The sequence below is a fragment of the Rhopalosiphum maidis genome, chromosome 1 (genome assembly GCF_003676215.2).
Source record: "Rhopalosiphum maidis isolate BTI-1 chromosome 1, ASM367621v3, whole genome shotgun sequence".
NCBI lineage: Eukaryota > Metazoa > Arthropoda > Insecta > Hemiptera > Aphididae > Rhopalosiphum > Rhopalosiphum maidis.
In genome coordinates this window covers 21,640,958-21,666,198 of record NC_040877.1, presented here as the reverse complement: position 1 = coordinate 21,666,198, position 25,241 = coordinate 21,640,958, and the positions used below count along the sequence as shown (strand labels likewise).

Genomic DNA, 25,241 nt, shown 5'->3' with positions numbered 1-25,241 from the left:
AATGTTAGGTATAACGTACAACAGCTGTCGAATGGTTTATAGAGTGAAGTTTATTTTATAAGATTTTATTTTATAATTTTCTATTAATTTAAAATTAAAAGCTAAATAAGTTTGTTTTGTTAAACACGCATAATTATGTGATTGTAATCAAAACCATATTCATATAATTATGTATTAATAAGTATTAATAACACGTATTTTGTGTCTATTATTGTTACGATTTGAATAATGACATATTAACACTCTTTGTTAATGAATATTCACATAAATAATGTATTACCAATAATTTAAATAATTTGGGATTAAAAAGGATAACTCATATTGCAGTATTTAAACGCCATTCATATCGATATCATGTTGTTTTTATTTTAAGTCCAAGCAGTATAATAACATGGTCATAACCGTTCACATTAATGCAATAATAAACCTACATCGTTACAATATTATTATCATAACTATTAAATATATATATTATAATATAATAAATATTATATTTATATGTTATATATATATTTGAATTTAACTATTATTTGCTGTACAAACAATGCCGCTGTTTTGTAGGATATTGACGACTTAAACGAAGAAAATATCGTGCGATTTCTATAATATAATAATATAATGTAATATAAATGTCTAACAAAACTTATGTTGCGAATAATAATAATAATAATCTTGTCTAAGTCCAATTGCAGTATTGAATAGATAAACGTTGTATCGTTATATAAAATAAAAATAGAACAAAATTATTAATTCACAAAATAAAAATCATAATCATTGGTGTGTACAAATGGGGACTGGTCGTTTAAGTGGCAGTTTTCTTTACTTTGAACCTTTCTTCGGCCGCCATCGAACCTTTCATAATGTACGCCATGTTCAAAAACAATGCTGTCCACGCCGAGTGCATCTCCTCAGTCCATCGGTCGACTAGCGACGGTTGTATAGCCATAATAAATTGAGGTCCGATCAACTGTAAGCAAACACAACGGTGGAAAATAGTTGAAAAAATAAACACGACACACATAATATAAAATATCTCTATCACATCATATTATATATACAGTACCAAATCACACGACAATGCAAAAGAAAATTAGTAATTACAACATGTAAAATATCATTTAAGATAAATTAAATAAATATTATTTATTCATTCTATAGGACATTTGATTAAATAATGAAATATTAAAAATTTTAAACGAGACGAAAAATATTATATTGATTTATTTTTAAAATTATTTACCTATGAAAATGTATAAAATCTAAAGCAATCAGCTTGTTAATGAAATAGTTTTTGTTTTTTTTTGTTTTTTTTTATAATAAAATATCGAAAAGCCTCTCGGGACTTGTAATTTGATCGATGATTTTATTTTATTAAGTATTCTAAATAACACGTATGTATAATCTATATACATTAATACATTAAAAACAAGTTAAGAGAGATGAATGCTTATATGACTAGTATTTTTTCATGGCGGTGTTAATAATGAATAATGATGCTTTGTGAAGATGTCCTATCTTGTTGTTTTTTTTTTCAAATTAAAATGTTTGCGAAAATAATAAAATTGGATAAAAACATAATTAATATAGTTCACAGTTTACGTGTAATGCATAATATATATGTATAAAACAATCAAACAGTGCGTGTAGTAACGTTTGAAACGATTTATCTATATCAGGTATCTACATAAAAAGCTTTCAAACATTTTAAACACAACCATTCGGAGAAGAAAAAACTTTTATACTCGTACTTTATACATGGCTAATGAGCATATTAAACTCCCCGTTCACCTACATTTTCATTTAAAACTTATAAGACACTATTAACAACTATTTTACAAATGATTTGCATAAGTATTACAACGTTGAGCGGTGAAAGTGGTTAAGAACATAACATTTAAACATGTCATCATATTTAATTAGTATTAAATACGTTTGCACGATTTTCCATTGCCTACAGCAGTGAAAAACGGGAATATACGATATTTTATATTAATAATTTTAAATGTAAAATATAATAGTGCATAATATTATGACGGTAGGTATGTAGAATACGTTCTAATACGAATTGCTACCGGTCATTTGCGTTCAATCAAATAAAAGTGCTCGCACGAAGAGCAATTATTACGAAAAGTTCGTGTATCGACACCAAAAAAAAAAAAAAAGACACATTTTTTCTCATCAATTGAACTGTTTAATATACAATTCAGCGAATATTTAATTACTATTATTGGGGTTTATAATCAAACGTTTGCAGAAAACTATAGTAGAATAAATTGAAATTGCTTTCGTTTCCGTTAAGTCCTTTTTTCTATTTCCCAAAACAGATTAATAATGGTGGCGACGATTCGGCAGCGGTAATCAAAATACATTGTGCTCGGCCGCTGCGTGCCGGAACGACGACGTTGTGCTGTGTAGTAAGTACGCGAAGACCGGGTGTGGTCTAGGTTAAGTGCACGTGAATTATCGTCCTCTCGTGGGTGTTTTTATCGTTCGGGGTCGGTACGAAAAAAAGGCAGAGTTTTCCTAGTGCCCAGGAGGAGGTGTATATTTATATTATGCGTGTGGTGCGTGCGTAATTATTACTCCCGTTACATTCCGCAAGTCCATTATCGTGCGCGACCAGTTAGTCCTCGGAGTAGGAACTGCTTAGTGTTCCGCGAGAAGGTCTCGGGGACGATTTTAATTCTGTTAATAAGATAATACAAAATATATACGTTAATAGGTGTTATATTCATCGGTTGTCGCACATCCTATAATTATTGAAGAAATCACCAGAACCGAAATTTGTTATCCAGTCATTCGATAAAATGATCCGTAAGAAAGATTTAAGGAGTTTGTTTGGACGAAAGAATAAAAATATATGTTATTTAGAATGTCATTAATATAGTTGCCAAACACAAAAATATAATTGGACGAGTGGTCTTGTATACTAATTTTACAAATGACAAAACAGTTCGAATTAAGTCAATTTTTTTTATTGATTATTATGTCATTCTTAGATAGTGAAAAACTTTGATTTTATGATTAAAAAAGTTTTTCACATTATAATATTAATATTTAATATTGATTGTGATTAATACCAAACAAATTGTTGCTCAACTACCTTTGACAAAAAAATATTCTTTATTTATTCAGAAAATATCCTAACCTAATTTTAAATGTACAATATAATTGTCAATTTTAAGTAATCGAGTCATATAAAAATTGGTTTTTTATAAAAACGAAGAGAATCAATAAGTTTCTTGCAGGTGATATACTGATATTAAAATAAACGTACCTACGTACATTTTCCATATGGCACTGTGTAACTAATTAACAGTGTACACATTCAATGTAGGTTTATTTCCGAAATGCGCTATTTATTTTACAGTTTGAAACATATTATTTCTCATTTATTGACAATGCAAATTATTTATTTGAAGAGGATAATTTTTTACATGACAAACGTTTTCGATTATGTTTTTACGTAATTAAAAAGGGCAGTTATTAAATATTTGTTCAAAATATAATTTTAAATTTAATAAAAAAAAAAAGCAAAAAATATTAGGGATTTTTATTTTGTATATTTCTGTTAATAACACAAATAAAAAATAAATAAATACAATGTCTAAGTAAATTATACGATTAAATGAACTATAGAATTGTTTAAAAAATATAATTAATAATAACACGATACAATTTTATGAAAAAAGTCGGGAAGTAGTCTTATAAAGTCATTAAGTTGACTAGTGCAATAAGTGTTGACTTAGAGTTTAATGATAAATCATAGCATATGAAACACACTTTGTGACGTATCAGTATTAATTTCTAAAAAATATTTCTAAGAATATTTTTTTTGTTTGTTTATATTACTATTATATTAATAAGTTAATAGTAGTTTGGTAAATTACACTAATCTTGCCAATAAAATTATAGTATATTATTAACTATTTATCATATTATGTATTTATGTTACATTATTGTATTATCATTCATATAAATTTTATTAACTTAGAAATAAAACGATGTGTATAAGGGCGTCGTATAAATAATTTAAAACTAATGTAAATATGTTTAATTTCATTAAGAAATGATAATCCAAGATGTAGTGGTATGGTTCAAGTTTCTACGATTTTATTAATTTTTCATATTATTTAAGTAACAATTATAAAAATATCACAAACAATTGTGGAAATTAATACATTGATATAAATTAATATAAATTATTCATATACCAAAATTAAATCGTTGATTACCCATTAACATTTTTTTTACCACTATGTATCATTGCAAATTTGCTAAGGTTTAAATCAAAGTCTAACCCCTAAACATGTTTATATTTTGTCTGAAAAATACTTAAACAGTTTATAAGTGAACATTTCTATAGCATCGTAGATTATAAAAAAAAATCATCAAGTAATAAAACAAATGTTCTCCCTGGAAGGGATATACACCATAATTTAATGTAGGTGCCAAATATACATATGATAGACAGCAAAAGTTATTACTTATTAGTTATACTTTTTGCGTAGTATAAACACTAAAATCGGTACCTATACGCTAGAGTAAAAAGTTCTGATAAATGATAATACCGTGTTGTTGGTAACCCGTCGTAAATACGTAGGACGACTTAAAAAAAAGTGACCAACACTTAACAGTTCATTTTTTTACCATAGGTTGAGCATATATTTTTTATTAAAAATTAATTCATTGTGCATGTCAATATTTTTAATTGGGCATATTTTCTTTTCTCTCTGTACCAAATTATCAAATATCACGGAACGAGCTAGTGTTGGTATTCGCTGTCAATATTGAGGCGGTACGTATAACAGAGATAGAGAGAGAGGGAGAGAGAGAGAGAGAGATAGTTTAAGTATAATATAGCACCTTAGAATATGTATACAAATCGTATTTGCACGGATAGCAAGCTACAGTAGGTTAGTAAATTTCTATAGCATTAAAGGGCTGCCTGAGGAACGGAGTCGTTAAATGAATACAAAGTAAATGTTCCTAAGTCGTTATTTACTGTGCACCAGTATACATATAGAAGCTGCGATTTGCGTTTGAATATTTCAACCGAGTGAGCGCGACTTTGACACAAACTGTATTAATATTTATTTTCATTCGATAATAAAATAATATACGCATAATTCATGATACATTATTATCACCTAGGCAACACCGTAGCTGCTCCAGACGGGTAAAACACAGAGCCGGGTTTACGGGCCTATTTTGTCCATCATGTCGTGTCCGAAAGTTGTTTTTGGGCCAACTCTGTCCAGATAGATTGTGGTTAGTAAATGATACCATGATTACCACGGCTAATCAGAATACGATAAAAGCCTCACGGATAGATAGGTACGATAGTCGTCACAGCAGTAAACCACCAGCTTAACACGCAATGAGATATCGAATATAGAGTATAAAATGAATAATTGATGATTAACGGTGGAAATGCCTAATCACACTGTTAGTAAAATAATGGTAATAATATGCATCTATTTCGAAAATGTGTAAATTTAAGCAAAAAAAACCGTATTTGACCTTAAACAAAATAATTTTATTTTACTCACAATATCCAATATTATATTTAAACGATACCTAGGCTAATAACCATGGGTGTTGGAGCTTTTACAGTTAATAAGAAAACAGAAAAAAATATGCAAAGGTTTTAATATTGTATTGTTTAAAAGTACAGAAACTTTCACAAATATTAATACAACATATGTTGTATTATATATTATCTGTGGGTACTACTATGATTCGGATGAAATTCAAATCAACTGAATAATATATAAGTTCTTTGTGTAAATAAACAGTGGAATATATTAATGGAAATATCACCGATTTATAGTAATTAAATATAAATTATTTCAAATGTAATACGTGATAAAATTAATGATTAGTTGTATAGGAAAATATATTGTAATAGACATCATCATTTTAAGTTGAATAAAATATCGGTATAGGCAAGACAGAACAAAAAAAAAAATAAAAGAAAATATCACATTTACGATTTTTATTGAAAATATGAACGATTGAAGAGTGAAAAACAATTGAACAGTGAGTTTAAAAAAGTACATTTTTTACATTGGTGGACAAGTATTATAATATATTATACGCGGATTTACTGTTAATAGATATTATAAAACTATTAAATATTTAAATATGTAAATATAAATATTATTTAATTTAGAGCATTAAGATAAATTAATATAATTGAAAATTCCATATATTTAATCATTATAAAATTGTATGGATTTTGTTTAAAAAAAAAATCGTTTGAAATAAACTTAACACAATATCTTATGAATTTTAAAGTACACTGTGCATTCCATCAACACTTTATACAGACATTATACAAACATGTACACCGTTACCTACCTTGTATCTCGTCTAAGATGGGTTGGAATATGCAGTTTAAATTAATTTCATTTCGTTGAAATGTCTAAACAATAATTATTAAGACAGTACTTAAATCGATTATACTCACGTCTACGTATTTTTGTTTGGCGCCATAATGATAGTGTTTCTTGCCCAAGTCTCTTAATAGAGTTTCCAATTTATCGGGTTCATATAAACGTGCGACAGCTTTTTGCACGAACGCCATAACTCTGAAACAATAACACATAATGTTAGTTATTAAATGACAATTGCTACGTTGATGATATTAAAATAGTATAGGTGGTGTTATTATATAAATGTTGAAGGGGGTCAGCTTTTATCAGATTAGAGATAATCCAGATTTTGATAAACTCTTTAGATGTTATTCACGAAATTGCATTAGGTAGTGTACTAATGTGCAATTTAATTATCAGAGACACAAAAGCTAAATACATAGAATATCATTTTTGTTACGTAATGTGTTTTTTTTTACATTAACGATATAAGAGAAATATTTCGTGTTTCTTTACAAATTGCAATATCTAACTATTCTAAACGTTGAATAATGTTGTAATAAATGACAACAACTTTTATAATGTAAATACAATCAATTATAATAACTATACAAATGCACTACATAATGAAAGTCAGTAGTAGAATATACAATTAAATAGAATTAATAATTGAAATAAAAATATTATTAATATTTTGTGTAAAATTGTTTATAGAAAATAATTGTAATTTGCGGTTCGTTAATGCGGGGTTTGTATCAAAAATGTTTAAATATACATTAATATAAGATAACCAATACTAAAACTTTAGTTAGACCATATATAATGAAATATTTCTATGTAAATACAGGGATATAATATATTTTTATTCTGTCCCGAAAGACTACGCGACACCTACGCTGACCAAAACGGCCGTAAAATAATATCAAATATCAACAATTTGTCTTATTAAGCTACATTGGAACCATGAAAATATAATGAGTCGAGACGACGAATAGATGCGGACATGACTGGAATATTATATGTCCAATACGACTATAATACTTAGGTACATAATATAATAGTATAGCACTATACAGCGCAGTCGCGTAGAGACTAAAATATTGCACTTGACCATTGCTTAATATGACTACCGTGCAGTTCTGCGTCTAGACTGGAAGTTTTCATTAGTAAATAAGTTAACCCCTAACTGCGGGTTTAGGAAAACGATAAATGCATTTCGTCACACATACTTCCAAGAAAATGATATTGTACCGTTTATTTTAATAAATCCTAAATATATGTGGATATATACAAATAAATAAATACACATTTATAGGGAATAGTTTTATATATCGATAGGAATCGTCGACATTTCATCTAATACATCGTATAATACGAAACCTTCGCTCTCAAAGTCACTTTTATCAGAGTATTCCATTTTTCCTTCTATTAACCCGTCACATGCAAACTGTAATAATATTTTATAATGAGTTTCACTGCGAGTGATGGATCGTTTCAACATCGTAACTAGTAAATGTAAGACGTGTACGCCCATGAATTATTGTTTTTGTTTAGTGTGCTAACTATAAACATATTGACTTGTTCTGCCGAAGAACCGATTATTGTCCTTTATACGTTATAGTAGCGCGTAATAATAATAATATGAGTAAATTATTTAACTATGTACGTGTATAGCTATGACAAGCTAACGAGTTGTCGACTAACAAATATAAACATTATTTTTTAAATATCGTCTATAATTATTATTAAATGTCAAAAACACAAAGGGCAAAATACAGCACGATATTATATGAAAATGAACAGGTATATTCCGAACCGAATTCGTAATCTGTTTTCGAGACGTAGAATAGATGCCGTGTAGTTATTTTTAGTCGATTATTCATGTTCAACGCACATTGGACAACGTTTGTTAATCTTAACCAGAATACCGTTACAATATTTTACTTTTATGTAATATTATTATTTATTAAAAACTTAATGGTTACGTAATATAGACAAAGTTCTGAAATATAAGCTACGGAGCAATATGAGTAGTGTTAAGAAGAGAGAGAAAGTGAGCCTAAGCGGATGGTATGACATTAGAAATCCAAATGCACATTATTCTTGCAAATGATTCATCAGTAGCATAAACGAGTGTCACGAATTTAATATCGAAACATAAACTGCAGGTAGTTATTTCGCGGAGAAAAAGAAGGAACTTTAAAATTAACGGAACAAAGGAGATATGAAAAATCTATTCTACCCGAAAGTAACTTTTTAAGAAAATCTAAATTTGCTTGGACACTTCTATCAGCTGATGAGAACAACCGAAAAATAATATTTAAGAATTGGGAAATAATCATGTGACAGGAGATCAACACTTTTATTGCCTATAATATTAGTAGATCTCCTTTTCTTGGAAATACGCGTCAACAGTGCAAGCTTGTGGTGCAGTAAACCAGGCACGTATACAAAAAAAAAAAAAATTCGAGAAGGGTTTACAAAATATAGCAAAATAAAATGTGCCAAAACATAATAAAACAATTTTTTCCGAATTTCTCGAAATTATTTCAGGGGGGGGGGGTTGAACTCCAACCCCAATCTCCCTTCCCCATTTGTATACGCGCCTGCAGTAAACGTATCTGAATGTTTCATTCGAACATCTCTTTCTTAGACTACGACGCCAAAGACAGCTCGACACAAATGTAACAGATTTTGGTTTTATGTCGTTTTATATACGATTTTTATTAATATCCATTGTTTGTGGTGACGAAAACAGAACTATAAAAATTGCAGGACGTGTGACGTGACGTTATGCATTACAATATCCCATCGTCGTGGCGAGGATGATGACAAAGGATCTCCAGAGATGGTAAACACACATACACCTTATAATAATAATAACGTACCGTAAATTTTTAATATTTATATAATACATATAATATGCAAAATATGTATAGCGATGTTTTATCGGACGCTGCGAAGTGATTTACCGTGAGGTGTGTTTACACGCGTCAACAGTGGATGTAGGTTTCCCATAAAAAATATGTACACGCACACAGGTTTTCATTAATAATTTATCAGTATTTGAGTTGGACACGCACGAGGTTTTTTGTGCTCCATGGTTTTAAGTAAACACCAATTTTATCCGACGGGCTTATAAACGATATTTTGTTTCGACGCACGTCCTACCTATTAGGTCAATACATGTATTGGTAACCGTAGTATATTATGTTAAGATTATAATGGTATACCATTCTTAAATAGTATTTAACCATCTTTGTAATAATTATAAACTGAGCTTAATCGAGATGAATAGACAAAGGTGGTGTGAAAAATGCGAAAAACACATTAACAAGAGAACACGGTGGGCATAATAACAAATTTTCACAATAAGCAACTGAAATAATGTACCGGAAATTTTCAACCATAGGAAATTAAAAGATATACAAAAATAAAAACGTTAAATTTAATGATATTTATAACATTGCATACGAAATCGACTCTGAGCGGGACGTTGAGTAGTCTTTATTTCTAAGGAAATATTATAATTTATTTACATTACTACTATTAATAATATATTGTTCTATTAGTTGAATGCCTAGTACCTGTGATAGACTTATTATTGACAAAATCATTGCATATACCATATTATAGTATTATATATATATATTTTTTTTTTATTGATCTTAAAAAAAAATCAACAGTAAAAGTCATTATACTTACAGTACTTAATTTTTAGTCTAATTTAACTAAAGTATTAACAAAATGTTATGTTATAATTATCCTTAGATTGTATTTTATTGATTAACTTGGTTGATTTTAAGTATAAAATTTGCTTTTTATGTTTAGGATTGGGTCCAAAGAGCAGTTTCTGCCATGTTGAAATTTCGACGATCGTTTTCATATCGTTATCATTCTGCTAATAAGTGCTTTATTGTGAGCGTTAAGTCACATCCTTCACATATAGAGAGTCCTTCTATAACCACGAGAAATACGAGAGTAAGTCATTTCATTACATATAAGAGTTGAATTTTCCCATTTGAATGTTGAATTCTTATTTGGCTTAGTTTGAATGTTCTGATTAGTCTAGAATACGAGTACGTGCTATTTTTTTCTTTTGTGTATTTTTATAAATATTTTAAATTCATCATAGGTAATATAAGTTAAGTTAAGTTTGATATATTAAGTATATATATAGTATATTAGATATATTAAGTTGGATATAGTGAGTTTAGCATTTCTTAAGTTTCATTTCTCTTTATGCAAATGTCCAGGTATCATTCAGATGAAAGATATTTGGTTTTTATTTTTCATTTTAGCTTTGTCTATTTTATATGAGAATTACAATATCATTTGGATTCGTTTTGTTGTTTATGCTGTTTATAGCGTTTAAGGAGTCACTAAGAATAATATACTTAGTGTACTTTTTATAGATAATTATTTGAATAGCTTTTAAAATGGCAAGTACTTCAGCTGAGTAATTTGAACAATCCTTAGGTAGGTAGTTTGTACGTTATATTGTGGTTTTCAAATATTATTGAAATGCCTATTGCTTCTTCTGACGTGAAAGTGTCTGTATACAGTATACACCTTTTGATGTTTTGTGGAATTTTTTTAATATGCTTTTTAAATATTTCCGGCACTGTTTTATTGTTTTTTAGGGTATTTGGTTTTGTGATAATTTCATATGTGCATTAATTAATATTATATTAGGTACCTGTTATCAATTAAGAATTTAGTCGAGGTAGCAAAAAGATTGGTCTTATCATAAATAGTAACAAAAAAAAAAAAATATATAGTTTGTCTATTCAAAAGTCAAAAGATAACATCACATATGGCGAAGAAAAAACAATCAAATCATATAGGCAGTCATAAAATGGAAATAAGATAAATTAAGATCAAGGAGAGGAATTAGACGATCACAAAGGGTTCACATCAAAGAAGACCCGAAAACTTTTGAAGTGCTGAACGGGGAAAGAGATGACACTACTACATAGAGAGATACGGAAAGACAAAGTGGAAGCAGAAATAGACCGAAATAGCTTAGATTCTAGAGTAAGGCTAGACAATAATGATATTATATTTATGACTTTATGTCATACATTATTGCTATTAACTTATACTAGTCAATACTCAACACCACGTGTTTGATAGATCGTTGTGAATGGTTAAGTTAATTGTACAAATAGCTTGAAATTATTAAGAATACTTTAAAAATATTACTGAGTATATAAATAATATATTATATGTAAACACAAAAAGTTTCTAGTCTTTCCTTTTAATATTTTTGAATTACGACAAAATAACAAAAATGGTAAGAAAATGTATTTGTTTGAGTATCCATTTTATTAACATTAGAATGTATCTGTAAATAAAAATTACGCCTATATATTTTTGATGATTATAGGACGCTGTAATGCTAATTAATGAAGAAATGTTTATTCAATTTGCAAGCCCTAGCTATAAAAATTGATTTTTTTTTTTTACATTTTTAACTTCAAAATAATTTGAAAATGTTCGTGATTTTAATGACCTGGGTTAACGTTTAAAGTTTAAACGCTAATAAAAACAAACTATATCTTGATATCTTTTATGTTTTTAAATTCTATTAATTACAACTATACATACGTTTATCAATAGAATGTTATGCTAAACGATTTGTTATCAATATAGTATAAATAGTATAATATCGTAAATATTTAAATCATTTTGATTTGTAATTATTTTTAAATGTGTGTTTTATAAATTTATATTGTATTAAAGAATGACAATAATATAATAATATTGTGGGTCATTATATCAATACGTTAGTTATTATTATTTTTCCAAAATGATTACAATATATCAATACCTATCACTGTATTAAAAAAACGAAATCACAAAAAATCATGTAGTGAGTCTAATTTTTCTACATTTTTTTATATAGTACAAAATCCATTTTATTATTGAAATGATGATCATTTTGTCAGTTGCTAAAAGTATATCTATAAAATAAATGTAAAAATATTAATAAACGTGAATAATTAATACTAATATCAAACTAATACTTGTATTATATTATTATGACGATTTAAACGATTATAATTTAAAAAATATATATATATATATATACATTTTGTTATGTTGTGTATTTTAGTATTTAATATATACGGTTGTACGATTGGAAAAACCGATATACTAGTGGCTTTAAAATATTGGTAGTTTAACGACGCGTATACAATAACGATGCAGTACATATACTCTAATAAAGTTTTTCTATGGGTGTTTGTTGGTGATCGGTGACACCATAAACACAATTTATTCCTTAATGGAAGTAGTATAAAATATTGATGGATTATTGTTATGGCCCAATAACATAATAATATATAATTTGTATACAAAATGTGAAATGCGGATATGATTTTAATAATGTTATGAATTTATGACGATTTATAAAAAATAAATAAATGAGTTATATGGGTAGGTATGTACAATAATGTAGGTTTGGCATGAATAAACTACGCAAATAGCAACATAATTCTATTTTTATTATTTTTACTTTAAATTTTAAGAACAACAATAATTTTTCAATCACAGTTCTGTAGTATCATAAAAAAATCATATTAAAAATATCTGAAAATTATAGGTAACCATTTTGACGAACAGTGGGTGTCAAGTACTTGATTATACAATAGATCACTGTTGTAATGGATGTATTAAATTTAATTCCAAAGATTGACATCGATTATTTTGAAATTAAGTACCTACTAAACATTTTTACTTTTGATTTTCTAAAAGTACCATCTATAGGTACAATTTATTACCAAAAAATTATCTTAAAATTGAACATCTATGTATTTTTTCTACTATAAAATGTATACAGCTGTGTGTACAGACAAAAAAAGCACAAAAACACACCGCTTTAAAATCAATGCATTCACCTCTTTACTTAAAATTTAAATATATATGATAGAATTTATTAGATCTGAGTGAATAGGTATAGAAACTATTGACCTTAAAATTACTTATATATTATAGACGGCTTATCACAAAACTCATTTTGGATAGTAAAATATTTTAGGTATATTATTTGAAATTTAACCAAAATAGTATTAAAGTATTGATTAAATAACAGATAAAATAACACCTTAATTGATAATCCTCGTCCAAAAATAAACGTAGTCACTGATAGATACATTAAAATAAAACAATATTTGACTGGTAAGATGGGTTGTTCTTTTACTTCGAGAAGTAATAGGTATCATATTGCATGTAAAAACAAAGTAAAAATAAAATTATTTCTTCCACCAAATGTTAATACGATTCTTCAAACAGGCGTGATTTATTATATTTATTTAAGTTCACTGTTTAGAACTGTTCAATTACAAGTCGGTTTGTTTCATTTATATACTTCATTGTATTTTTTGTTTTCATGTAACCCGAGAATAAACACTACAATCGTCAGCTTATTGTGCTGAGATACCGGATATTGTGTTTATGATGTTTAAACAAATATATCCATAGACAAATTCATAGTATACGTCCATACTGTAACGTAAACCTGTATCGTTAATACGACACCGTTTTAAACTTGAAAAAAAAAATGGTTTTTTCCGGTCCCTAGAAACTGTTTGTAATAGTTGGTACAAAAAAAAGACCTTATACTCGAAATCTATTCTATCGGCATCAGTAAACTATTGCTTTTTGGTTCAACGATATAACAAAAGCCAGTTTTACACTCGATTATTCACGAACATAATTTAGGTAATGGGTTTGATTATTTTTTATGGGATAGGTATATAGAGTTTTTAGAGAAAATAACTTTAATCATTTTAGTTACATATGTTAAGTTTTTGCAACTAAAATAAAAACGGACTTCTCATTTAGTGATAAACGTATATATAATCAGTTATAAATACAATTGTATTGACCGGGATATTTCATAGGATATTATGCTTCATACTTAATACGGTAGATAATGGCACTATTAATAAAGTATTAAAACATTCTACTATTGCCTATTACAACTAGTAAGAAAACATTGAGCCAATTGAATATTGTTAGAAAATTAAAATATAAAATTGTATTGTTAAAATAACGCTTTTCGAGTTAATATCGATTAATGAATTTAATTTGTATTTTTAATGTTAAAAATAATAAATATTATACTATGTACCAAGAAAATATTTAAAAATATTTTGGATCATAAGTGTTGCAAATTACATTTAAAGATTTTATTTTAGTTACTTTTTACTTTAAATCATTGAGAATCATTATTGCGAACAAATAACTAAACGTGTGTAGGCATGTGCAAAAGGTTTACAAAGTAACATAAAGTACGTACATTTTTATTTGATGTAATATAGAGATATTGTTTAGTTTTATACGGATGCAACTGTTTAAAAAAAATAAAAAAAATAGCTGTGATAATTGCTTTTTTTCTCCAAGTTTTTGGTAGTAACTAAGCCCACACAAACTTCTTGGCAACAAATTCAACTCACTTTGTTAGCGTAGTAATCCACCCATGTAACGTACAAATCCTTCTTTTTGTACTTAGTTTTTTCCCGTCCAACTAAAAAGAGATATCTGTCACTAATTCACGTCAGGAAATGCTGTACTTTTCAAGGAAACCTCTCAAACCCGAACTTCTGACACTTTTAAAAGGGGTCACGTGGATTAAAATCATTACATTTTTCAACGTCAAAATCGTTAAATTATAAATAAATTATTTCAGCTCTATGTCCTTTGATTATATGGGCTGGTTGCTTATTATCTCTCGTTTCAATCATTATCAATATATATCGCAAGTCCTTCGACACTTCAGATAAACGTACATTGGTGGTTTTACTTGTAAAAAATACTTATTTTTTAACAAATTCAAACCAACGAGTTTCAACAGATTTTATTTTTATCATTCTTTTCGATTCAACATAGTCAATATATTTTAATTCAAGTCATTTTATCTTACTTCTTAGTAGTAACAGTGTTTTTCGATATAAAAATATTATTTTTGAACAAGAAAAAATATGAATAAATAAATTTATCGAGAATTTCACTACAGTTCTGGTGATACATTGTATTTTAACTTAACATTTTTAAGTGTATGTATTTTATTATTTATTTATTTCAGCATAATTCATTAACATAATATTAACTTTAATACCACAGATTTGTATAATTGATAGTGTCTAATAAAAAATGTATAATTAATCAATTTTTTTCTTCTTGTTTTTATAACACCTGCAATTTACAACGCATATTTCAACATGTTATTATTAATTTGGTTAATGAAAAGATACGAAAAATTGTGTGAAATACTGAGTGAAATATATTATATAGACATTTTCACCTTAAATATATTGGGTTCAATCAAATATTTTTTGAAATATTATTATTATTTTATTGGTTATTGAATAAATATGACGTAACACATTTATTGCGTATTTTAATTATCATAAATGTTATTAGTACTTTTATGGAATACGGTTTATATATTTCTAAACAGAATTTTTGTATATATAATTATTGTAATACCCTAAAGTGAAATAATTTTAGTGATATCAAGTACCCCAAAACTTATTGTAGATTTTGAATCTCGGACAGGTAAAAATATCTATTTGTGTTGTGTGGAAAAAACCCGTGAAATTCTATTGAGCATAATATAGTTATTTAGTATAAACAGTAGACACATAGATACACTCCATAATATGCATCACGACATTATGTATACACGAATGGCTAGTGATCTCACAGTGGTACGAGGCCATTATTTTTCGCATTAATTATTTTGTTTATACTTATTATATTCATATGTCGTATTGACTTTCATAGTAATTTGCAAACAGGTCAAGGGATATTTCTGAAACACGATTCTCGTGATGTAATAAGGTATTTAATGCAGTATTACAGTTGTAGATATTCAAAGTCCAAAGATATGCTATGCGCGTAGGTCATAACCAAATACCGATTATCTTATTATGGTATTATGTTACCATATGTTGTGTTAGGTGGGGAGAACTAATATATTATTTACGACAACCGAATAATATTCATTTTTATCTTGAACTAACGTTTTAAAAATGTTTATTTTAAATGTCCTGCAGTGATTACTGGTTAGTGTCAAAGTTGAAATGTTGAGTCCTTCTATAGCATATGTTAGTGATCAGTCGGCTAATAAATTGACATACTTGGAAAATACTTAAATGATACCATTTTCTTTTAAAAAATACAACTGTATCTTATTATTGTACATTAAGTTACATATTATAATGATGTAGGCATATAGGTATATACATTTGTCTTATATTATTATTTAATGAATTTATAAATATATATATATTATTTAGAAGTGAAATGGGTCCTTATATATTCACTTTATAAACAATTCTATTACAATAACTGTTTAACATATTTTAATAATAACTGATTTAGTAATAATTTATTAATGTATATAATTAAAATTAAATAGTTTAAAAATATTGAGTTTATATTTTATGGAGAAAATCTGCCACCGTGGGATATTATATTTTTGGAACATAATTAAAATGCCTGGTTATAATTGTTGTCGATGAAAATTAAGTGTATTTTAAAAGAAAATGGACTCTGTCTTTAGACAATATCACCAGTTTCATTGATGTATCATAAATCAAACTTTAAAATGTTTGCTTAAACTGTAACTAGCTCATAAAGGAATTCATAATCAAAAGTGTGAACTAACTTCATAAACGTGCTCATGTTTTTCTGAATAAACTTATTTCATTCAAGTTAATTAGTAAATCAACTTATACGTTTATTTGTATAATTGATATATTGTACATAATATTAACTAAATTTTTGTTGTTATAATCATTCTATATTAAAATTAAGTGCTAACTTTAATGCCTCAATTTGTAGTTTTATTTTCGACAGTATAATATGTATACATGGCCTGTAACAGTAGACCATATTATTCGACCATAGTTATTAGAATGTTGATATGATTGGAATACATAATATTATATATTCTTAGTTTATGCATATTAAAAATGTAATATATTTGCGAAAGATATTATTTGTTTTCAGCATAAAAAATACATTAGTTAAAAAATAAATAAAAACGTAGAAAATGTATATTTAGTACAATAGTATGCGGGTACTGTTATTCTCAGTAAAATTTCGTATTCAGCGGTGATATAAATGCAGATATTTTTCATAAATATATTGTAATCATATGTTGTGTATATTTATTTTTAAATTTAAAATTCACACTGAAGTGTCATCACTGGATGAATCTTCCCTCTCGTCTACAAGGTGCTTTAATAAAATTGTTATTATTTTACTATATAGAAATCGATTTTAACTATCTAAATGAAAATAAAATTAATTTAAATTTATATTTATAAATAAAAATCTTGGAAAAAACTGGGTTCCTGTTGTCTACGGAATATATTTTTTCCTCGAAATCTCGGATCCCTATAATATTAACTGTGGAAACTAGTAACCATGCATAAAGCATAATATAATATTATGATTATATTGCTATCATGTAAAAATATAAAATGTAATATGGTTGTGTCCATAAAATGTCAATAGACGGATGGTGGTTTAGTCCATATTCTCCCGTAGGCAAGTTATGGTAAATATTCCGCTAATTCATGGATTGTAAACATAGAGTAACTCTATGACTGTAAACCAAACTCTATAGAAAAGTATATTTTCTTAAATCAAAATTCCAATCCATGGAAAATTTACTATGGGTTATTGCCCATAAGTTTGTATTATATTGGTTTATACAATATCAACTATGTTTTTATAATGCTATTACATTTACCTATGTGGATATAAACCATAAAAAAATACAGTTGATTCGCATCCCTGATCTTCAAATTTTATTTTATATTCATATTATTATTGAAATAAATATTATTTGGCATTTATTTCTAATATGTTACAATATTAAGTCTAAATTATATGTTTGATAACATTGTTTTTACTTTGTTTTCGTTTAATTTAATTTGTATTTGATTTGTTAAACCAATAATTATTATTATTTACTTTGTTATTAATTATTTGGCTGTAATTTATTTAATCAATTACTTAGATTTACAATGTATATTTGACACATTTACATGTTTAGCATATGATTAAAAATAAAAAATATTTTATATAATTTCTTGGAATAAATTATCGTTTATGGTTTAATTTACAAACATTCTGAATTTAGGTATCATAATAGATTATCCTTTACCACATATTACATACCCAATTAATATTATTAATTCATAATGAAACAAATTATGAACGGAATTATATACCTATATGTATAGAATTGAAAGTTAATAGTTTATTACATTGTAACTAGATCGTATATTTACTCTTGAGATTTTAGTTCAAATGGTATGAAATAGCGTATTATATTAAGATAAGGAGTGAATTAATAATGATTTATACGAGAAAATTATCAATTCAATTTTATAATATAGTTATATAGGTATTATAATGCTAGAAAAATATTAGTATAACATTAAATTTGAAAAAATGCGAATATTTGTATAATTCTAAGCACATAACATAATTGTGTTGTATTATACACGTATACCTATCATGATGAATCATTACATTACTTAAACATTTATTTATTAACGCCCGTAAGAACTCAGGCATAGTACTTACATGAAAATATCACATGCTTAAATTTAGTACAAAAATTATTAATATATTATATAAAAGATACTTAGTTAAGTAGAAGATTTAAGATAATTTTAATTAATATAAAATACTTAGAATAATAGAACTTAGATAATCAACAGATCAGTTGAACAATATACAACATAGTTGTAAAAAAAAATTGTATTAAGCAGTATTTAAAATTTTAATATTATAACAAATTACAATCAGTGAATCGCATTCCTTTTTTTATCTTAACAAATTTAAAAAATATTTATTTATTGCGTAATTGGTACATAAATTGTAATTTAATTTATGATAATATTATATAATATATTATTGTGTGTATATGTATTTTATCCCAAGTAAACAATTGATTATTGTAAAAAATGTTCAGTTAATGTAGATTTACACATATGAACCACTGAAAACTGCCGAGTAAGAACATATTATTAGTTTTTATCGAAACACCGAATATTTTTTTAGCTAACTTCCTCACAAAATCGTTTTAATGTACGTTGATTAATTAAATGTTTTACATTTTTGGTAATACTACGCTGTTATGCTTTGTAGAAGTGAATAAAGCAAAAAGAGTTCATAATACCCGCTCTGTATAATTGTCTACTATTTTATTAAAAATAATCTGTTGTATAGTGCAACATAAATTCATTAATATTATGTTTTTTATTAATATGTACAAAACTTCAAATTCTTTAATTTAATTTTCATAATAGTGTTTTAGAAATTATTTATTAAGCCATTGCTACATAATATATATGTATGAATGTTGTGCTTATACAGTAGAAACACTAGAAACGTGTAATAATATTGACTATAAAAAAAATCGTCAAATGTATTAAAAATGTTAATGACACATCATGCACTTCGGAATTTCAAGATAGCTAAATGGGAAAATATTAGTTAACCGGAATAAGTTGTGTTATTCACAAGAGCCCAATGTTGAACTATTATGGTATTTTTTCTTCGTACGGTTGTATGCTATTTGTTGTGTTTTTGATAGCCCCAAACAATTCACACCAAATGATGTTATTCAGAGAACGCAAAGCACTCTACTTCACCGTTTACGTTACCTTCAAATAATATTTACCCAATCATATAGGTCACGTCAGCCAATAAATTATTTATTTGGCCATCGAGTTATAAAATCGTGTGACGGTAAAGTTAGTTTACTCCATTTGACAAAATTATTAATTTATTTACAAAACTTTGAACAACTGGGGATAGTAAGGAAACAAACCAACATTTATTATGTTAATTTTTAAAATTTTCGAAAATTTGCTGCAAGTTAGTTAGATTAGGTGTTCCTAAATTAAAAAGTATTTATAAATTCATGAATGTAGTTCTAATGTTTGTTTAATACATTTATAAAATGACCTATTTAAAATATAAAGAAGTCCATACATTTCCATTGTATTGAAAATTGATATTTTTTGTTCCATTACAATTAAAAACACTATGTTGAAGTAGGTACGACATAAGATACATTTTGTACATATAAAAACAGTTTGATACTTATGAACGAGAGTAAAGAATGTTTTTTTTTTCATTTGCATGTTTGAATATTTTTCAAGTATACTGTACTCAAGTTTTAACTTTTAAATGTATTATAAAATGAAAATGTTCAAATGAAAAAAAGTAATAACATTATAAAGAGGATAAAAAATTAAACTTTGTTCAGAAGGTACAACAGTGTGAAATATTTAGTATATTATGGGAAAAAAATATAACACTGATTAATCTTTTTTGTTTTAAATATAACTTTTAAACGTTTTTTTTTAAATATTTTTAAGTAAATTCATAATTTATAATATTTCAAAAATGAGTTACTCATTCTGATAAATGATTATTATATTAATTGTTGTATAGTTTAAAATAAATTTAAATTCGTATTTCTATGAATAATAATTGTAATTAATTCTTAGAATAATTTACAGTCTATTAAATGGTTACAAAAGTTTGTTTTGTATCTTTAAATTTGTTGTTTTGTTTTTAACTTAGTTTTGATAGTAAATGTAAAATAAAATTTAGATTTTAATTTCAACTATAATTATTATTAAGAAGAATGCGATAAGCTATTATTATAAATAATTAATTGAATACTTATAATAATTATTTTTTATGGTATGAATATTAACAATTTTTAAGAAAATATATTTAGTAAGTAGGTATATTATTTATCAAAAATTATTTTTGTTATACATTTAAAAATATATTTTTTTTATAAACTTTTTGAATTAAATAATTTATTCTAAATATTAGCCACACGTATTTTAGAGCATTTTATTATTATTATTATTATTTTTTTTTATAATTAATAAATTATAATATTAATAGACAACCAACATATTTTTTAATATTCTAATCAATTTTGGATGAGTGATTAATTAAATTAATTAAACATAATATTCCCTCAAAAAATTAATATTGCAGAAAACTTGTATTAAAAGCACTTTACAAAATATAATATTGAATGGATACAAAAAAAAAAATAATAATAATAATAATAACTCGGTTATATTGGCTAAACAGTTACATACAGACTTCAACACATTTTAATTGATCACCAGATATATAATATTTACAATTTACAATTTAACATAGGACACTACCTGCACGTGTCTAGAGCCTACACTTACATGTGTTGCTCAGATTAAACTCAAAAGACAATATTAAAACGTTAATTTTTATTAAACAAATCTTTCAATCTAATTTAAAAAAAAAAATCAAATTTATTTGTATAAAAGTAATTTAAACTAAAAGTGTGGTATATAATCTGAACCAATGGCCATATTATAAAACTTAGGCTAAAGTTATAATAATCAATAATAATAATAATAAAATCAATTATTATTGAATTATAATAAACTACACTTAGTGTATTAAATAAAATATCAAATATGTATTTTGCAAACAATGCTGTAATTTTTCTTTATAATATATCAAAATTAAAATCAAAAATGTTATTAAAATAAAGAAATAAAGAACAAAAATACTAATTTTTGTTTGGCTAGAAGTGAATATTATTATTAAATTATTTCGAGTCAATATACGATTATTGTAATTAATAAGATATAAAAAAAAGTACAATAATAATAATAATTTTAGAATATTCTATTAAGAGTTCATTCTTAAAATTTTTATTCGACGAATTTATAGCATTTTATTAAGCTATAATTTATCATCACCATAAAAAATGTATTTAAGTTATGTCCATAAATAATTTTTAATGTCATTATTTATATCAATGGTGTACATAATATATATAAATTCTAACATAAAAAGAGATTCAAGTATTCAACAAATTATCAATAAATTTGTTCGTAACCTGTGTGTTAGTTCATTTCATGTTATTTCTTTAATTAAATAATAGATAGAATAATAATATTATATTTAAAGCATTGTAAAAATGTTAACGTCATTATTAACAAATGTCATGTTTCCTTTTTACTAAAAATCTATAATAGTTATTTGACTGACATTCGGTTATAAATCATATAATTATTAACTATAAGTAAATAGTATTATTTTTTTAAAAGAGTTGAATGACCATTTTATCCTTACTGAATCTAATGAATATTTTATGATTTTATAAGGAAAACCCAATCAATATTCTTACCAAAAGGGAAGTGGCAATGGTTAGAGTAATAATTATTATAAATCGTGAAAATAATTATCCGGTTCCGGATCGTAATCTGTATGAATAAAGGGACTGACCGAGTAGACTGTCCGCCTATTCGGTTATATAATACACACACACACACACACATACACGGGCATGTACCCCGTAGAGTGAGGTCTTTCTCTTTATGCTCTCCGCCTCTTTTGTTAAACGCGCACAGTGGATATATTATTATGTTTTATTCACATATAGAACTAATACAATTTGTTTGTACCATTTTTTGACCGTTGAAATATGCTTACCAATTTATTTAATTTTAATGTCTACATTAATAAGGTATGCTAATGCGTATAAAAAGGATAAAAATAAAATATAAAATTTAGTTAGACTTTAACGTTAAATAAACATAAAAAAAAAATAGGTACCTATTACCTATTACCTATCTAATAGTATGCCACGCCATTATAATAATATATTATTTTAGTCTATAATATATAGGGCACATATAGGCTATATATTTTATTGATACAGGAATTATTCCTAGGAACGTATTTGATATTTATGATCATTTTAGTCGGCATTATTCGTGTTCAGTTCAATATTATTTAGTATTGTTCAATATTTACATTATGACGATATTATTTTAATATTATATTTTAACCTTAGGCAAAAGTAGATAATATGAAAAATATTATTTTTTTAAGTTGTTTATTTTTAATAAAAATAAAAATGGTTTAAGCCTAAAATTTCTCTTTTAGACATATTTTATTTCATATATACAGTGACGATATTCCATGTAAGAGTTTTGTAGTTTTTGAGTACTTATCTATAGTGCTATACTCATGATTTCATAAAAGTAAGTTGAATGTTTCAGTCAGTTGAATACCATGTCTATAAGTTGACAGTATTCTCTTCATACATACGTAAAATGCTGCAATATTATAGAGTAATATGAATCTATTCACAGTATTTTAATGTAAGGTGTTATTGATTGAATAGTTGATAACGATAATTAAATTATATTATAATTATTATATAGTATAAAAATATAAACTATATATAAATTATTACTATAGTGATTAAATATATATTAACGTAATAAATACAATGTTTTTGCAAAAATTAAATCAACCTATTGCCGTAATACGACCTATAGTTAAATAAATTACTTTAATATAAATATGAAAAAAAATGAAATGCACTTAGTGATATATGTTGATTCACCGCCTACGTTCAGAATCGTTTTTCGTATACAATGATATAATATTGAATTCAAATTTAATACATCCATTATAGTGATCCACTCGACACCAACTGTACAGCAGAACGGTATCCACTTGACCACCTTTTTAAATTTATTAATATAGTTGTTATATTATAATGTAAAATATTATGTACACTATTTTATACTATAGTTCTGTGTCACGATAAACTAAGTGAAACTAGTGACCTATAATAACCAATTTCTGTATTTTATAATTTATAAAATGTATGCTATTATTTTTTTAAATAGTCAACAAGTATTAAGTATATATTTTAAAAGTAATTAAAAATTATATTTATGCTATTATTACATTTACATTTTGATCTATACGTTTTGTGGCTATTTAGTTCTGGTTGATGCAACATGGTAATTTTATGAACTATTTTTGAGTTGACTAGTTACCAAATCAAATATAAATTTAAGCTAAAAAAACAAAAATTATACCTACGCGGCAGTGGACTATGAATAACTATAATATCTATTAATTGGGTTGTTATTCAATTTACTATCTACTAACTACAGTTTAAAATATACAAAATTCAAAAGCCTGACATTTATTATTCTTTCTGGATTTTATGATTAAATCGTATGTATAATACAAATATCAGTTTTGATTAATGTTTATCTGAGTTTACGAGTATATCTTAAGTTAATTTTAATTTTGATATAACAATTTTGTATTTTATTTACATAATTAATTAATTCATTTTTCAAATTAACTTAATCGATGGTAAATTAATTTTGAATGAGATCTTAAAGTTAAAGTTAATTGTATTTTTACCACTTCATGTTGTTAGCCATGATAAATGTTTACCAGAAGTTATACCGCTGTCTACGAAGAATAAAATCATAAGAACAACAAACTAACTTAACTTGAATTATAAGTTAATTATTTTTAAAATTAATTTTAAACTTATACTGGGACTAAGTAAATATTGGACACTACACAATTCGATTATAAATAATGTTCAATATTTATAATATATTTAATAATTAATATCTGTAAGGATTCACTCAATGCACTTGTCAATCTAAAATTGAATTTTTATTCAAACATTCTAGCTATAAATAAAAATAGATAACCGCATTATCTCTCAGTTAAATAAGAACATATTGGTACTTTGATATAGACATCAGTCCATTATAGCAGTAAAGAGGTCGACAAAGGAGTTCGACACTCAGTAATGCTATTATGGAAATACACTAGAGCATAATTCCAGTCTAATCGACATGTATTAGGATATAATTATATAAATTATTATTGTTCTTACTTATGGGAATTTTAATGGTAACATACAAAAAATAATAAACGTAGAGAAATTAAATTCACAATCAAATATTATCCTAAGCCCCA

General features: G+C 25.8%; 1 protein-coding gene across 1 annotated transcript in view; it reads right to left on the bottom strand.

Annotated features, from left to right (window-relative positions):
- Window positions 1-361: 361 nt before the first annotated feature.
- Window positions 362-25,241, bottom strand: part of LOC113549237 (neuroglobin-1-like) — a 90,744-nt gene continuing 65,864 nt past the window's right edge. Inside the window, exons 4-5 of the mRNA XM_026950445.1 lie at window positions 6,473-6,593; window positions 362-967 (exon numbers count right to left, since the gene is read on the bottom strand). Of these exons, the coding sequence (XP_026806246.1) occupies window positions 803-967; window positions 6,473-6,593 (286 nt within the window). The 3' untranslated portion in view covers window positions 362-802. The remainder of the gene's footprint in view (window positions 968-6,472; window positions 6,594-25,241) is intronic.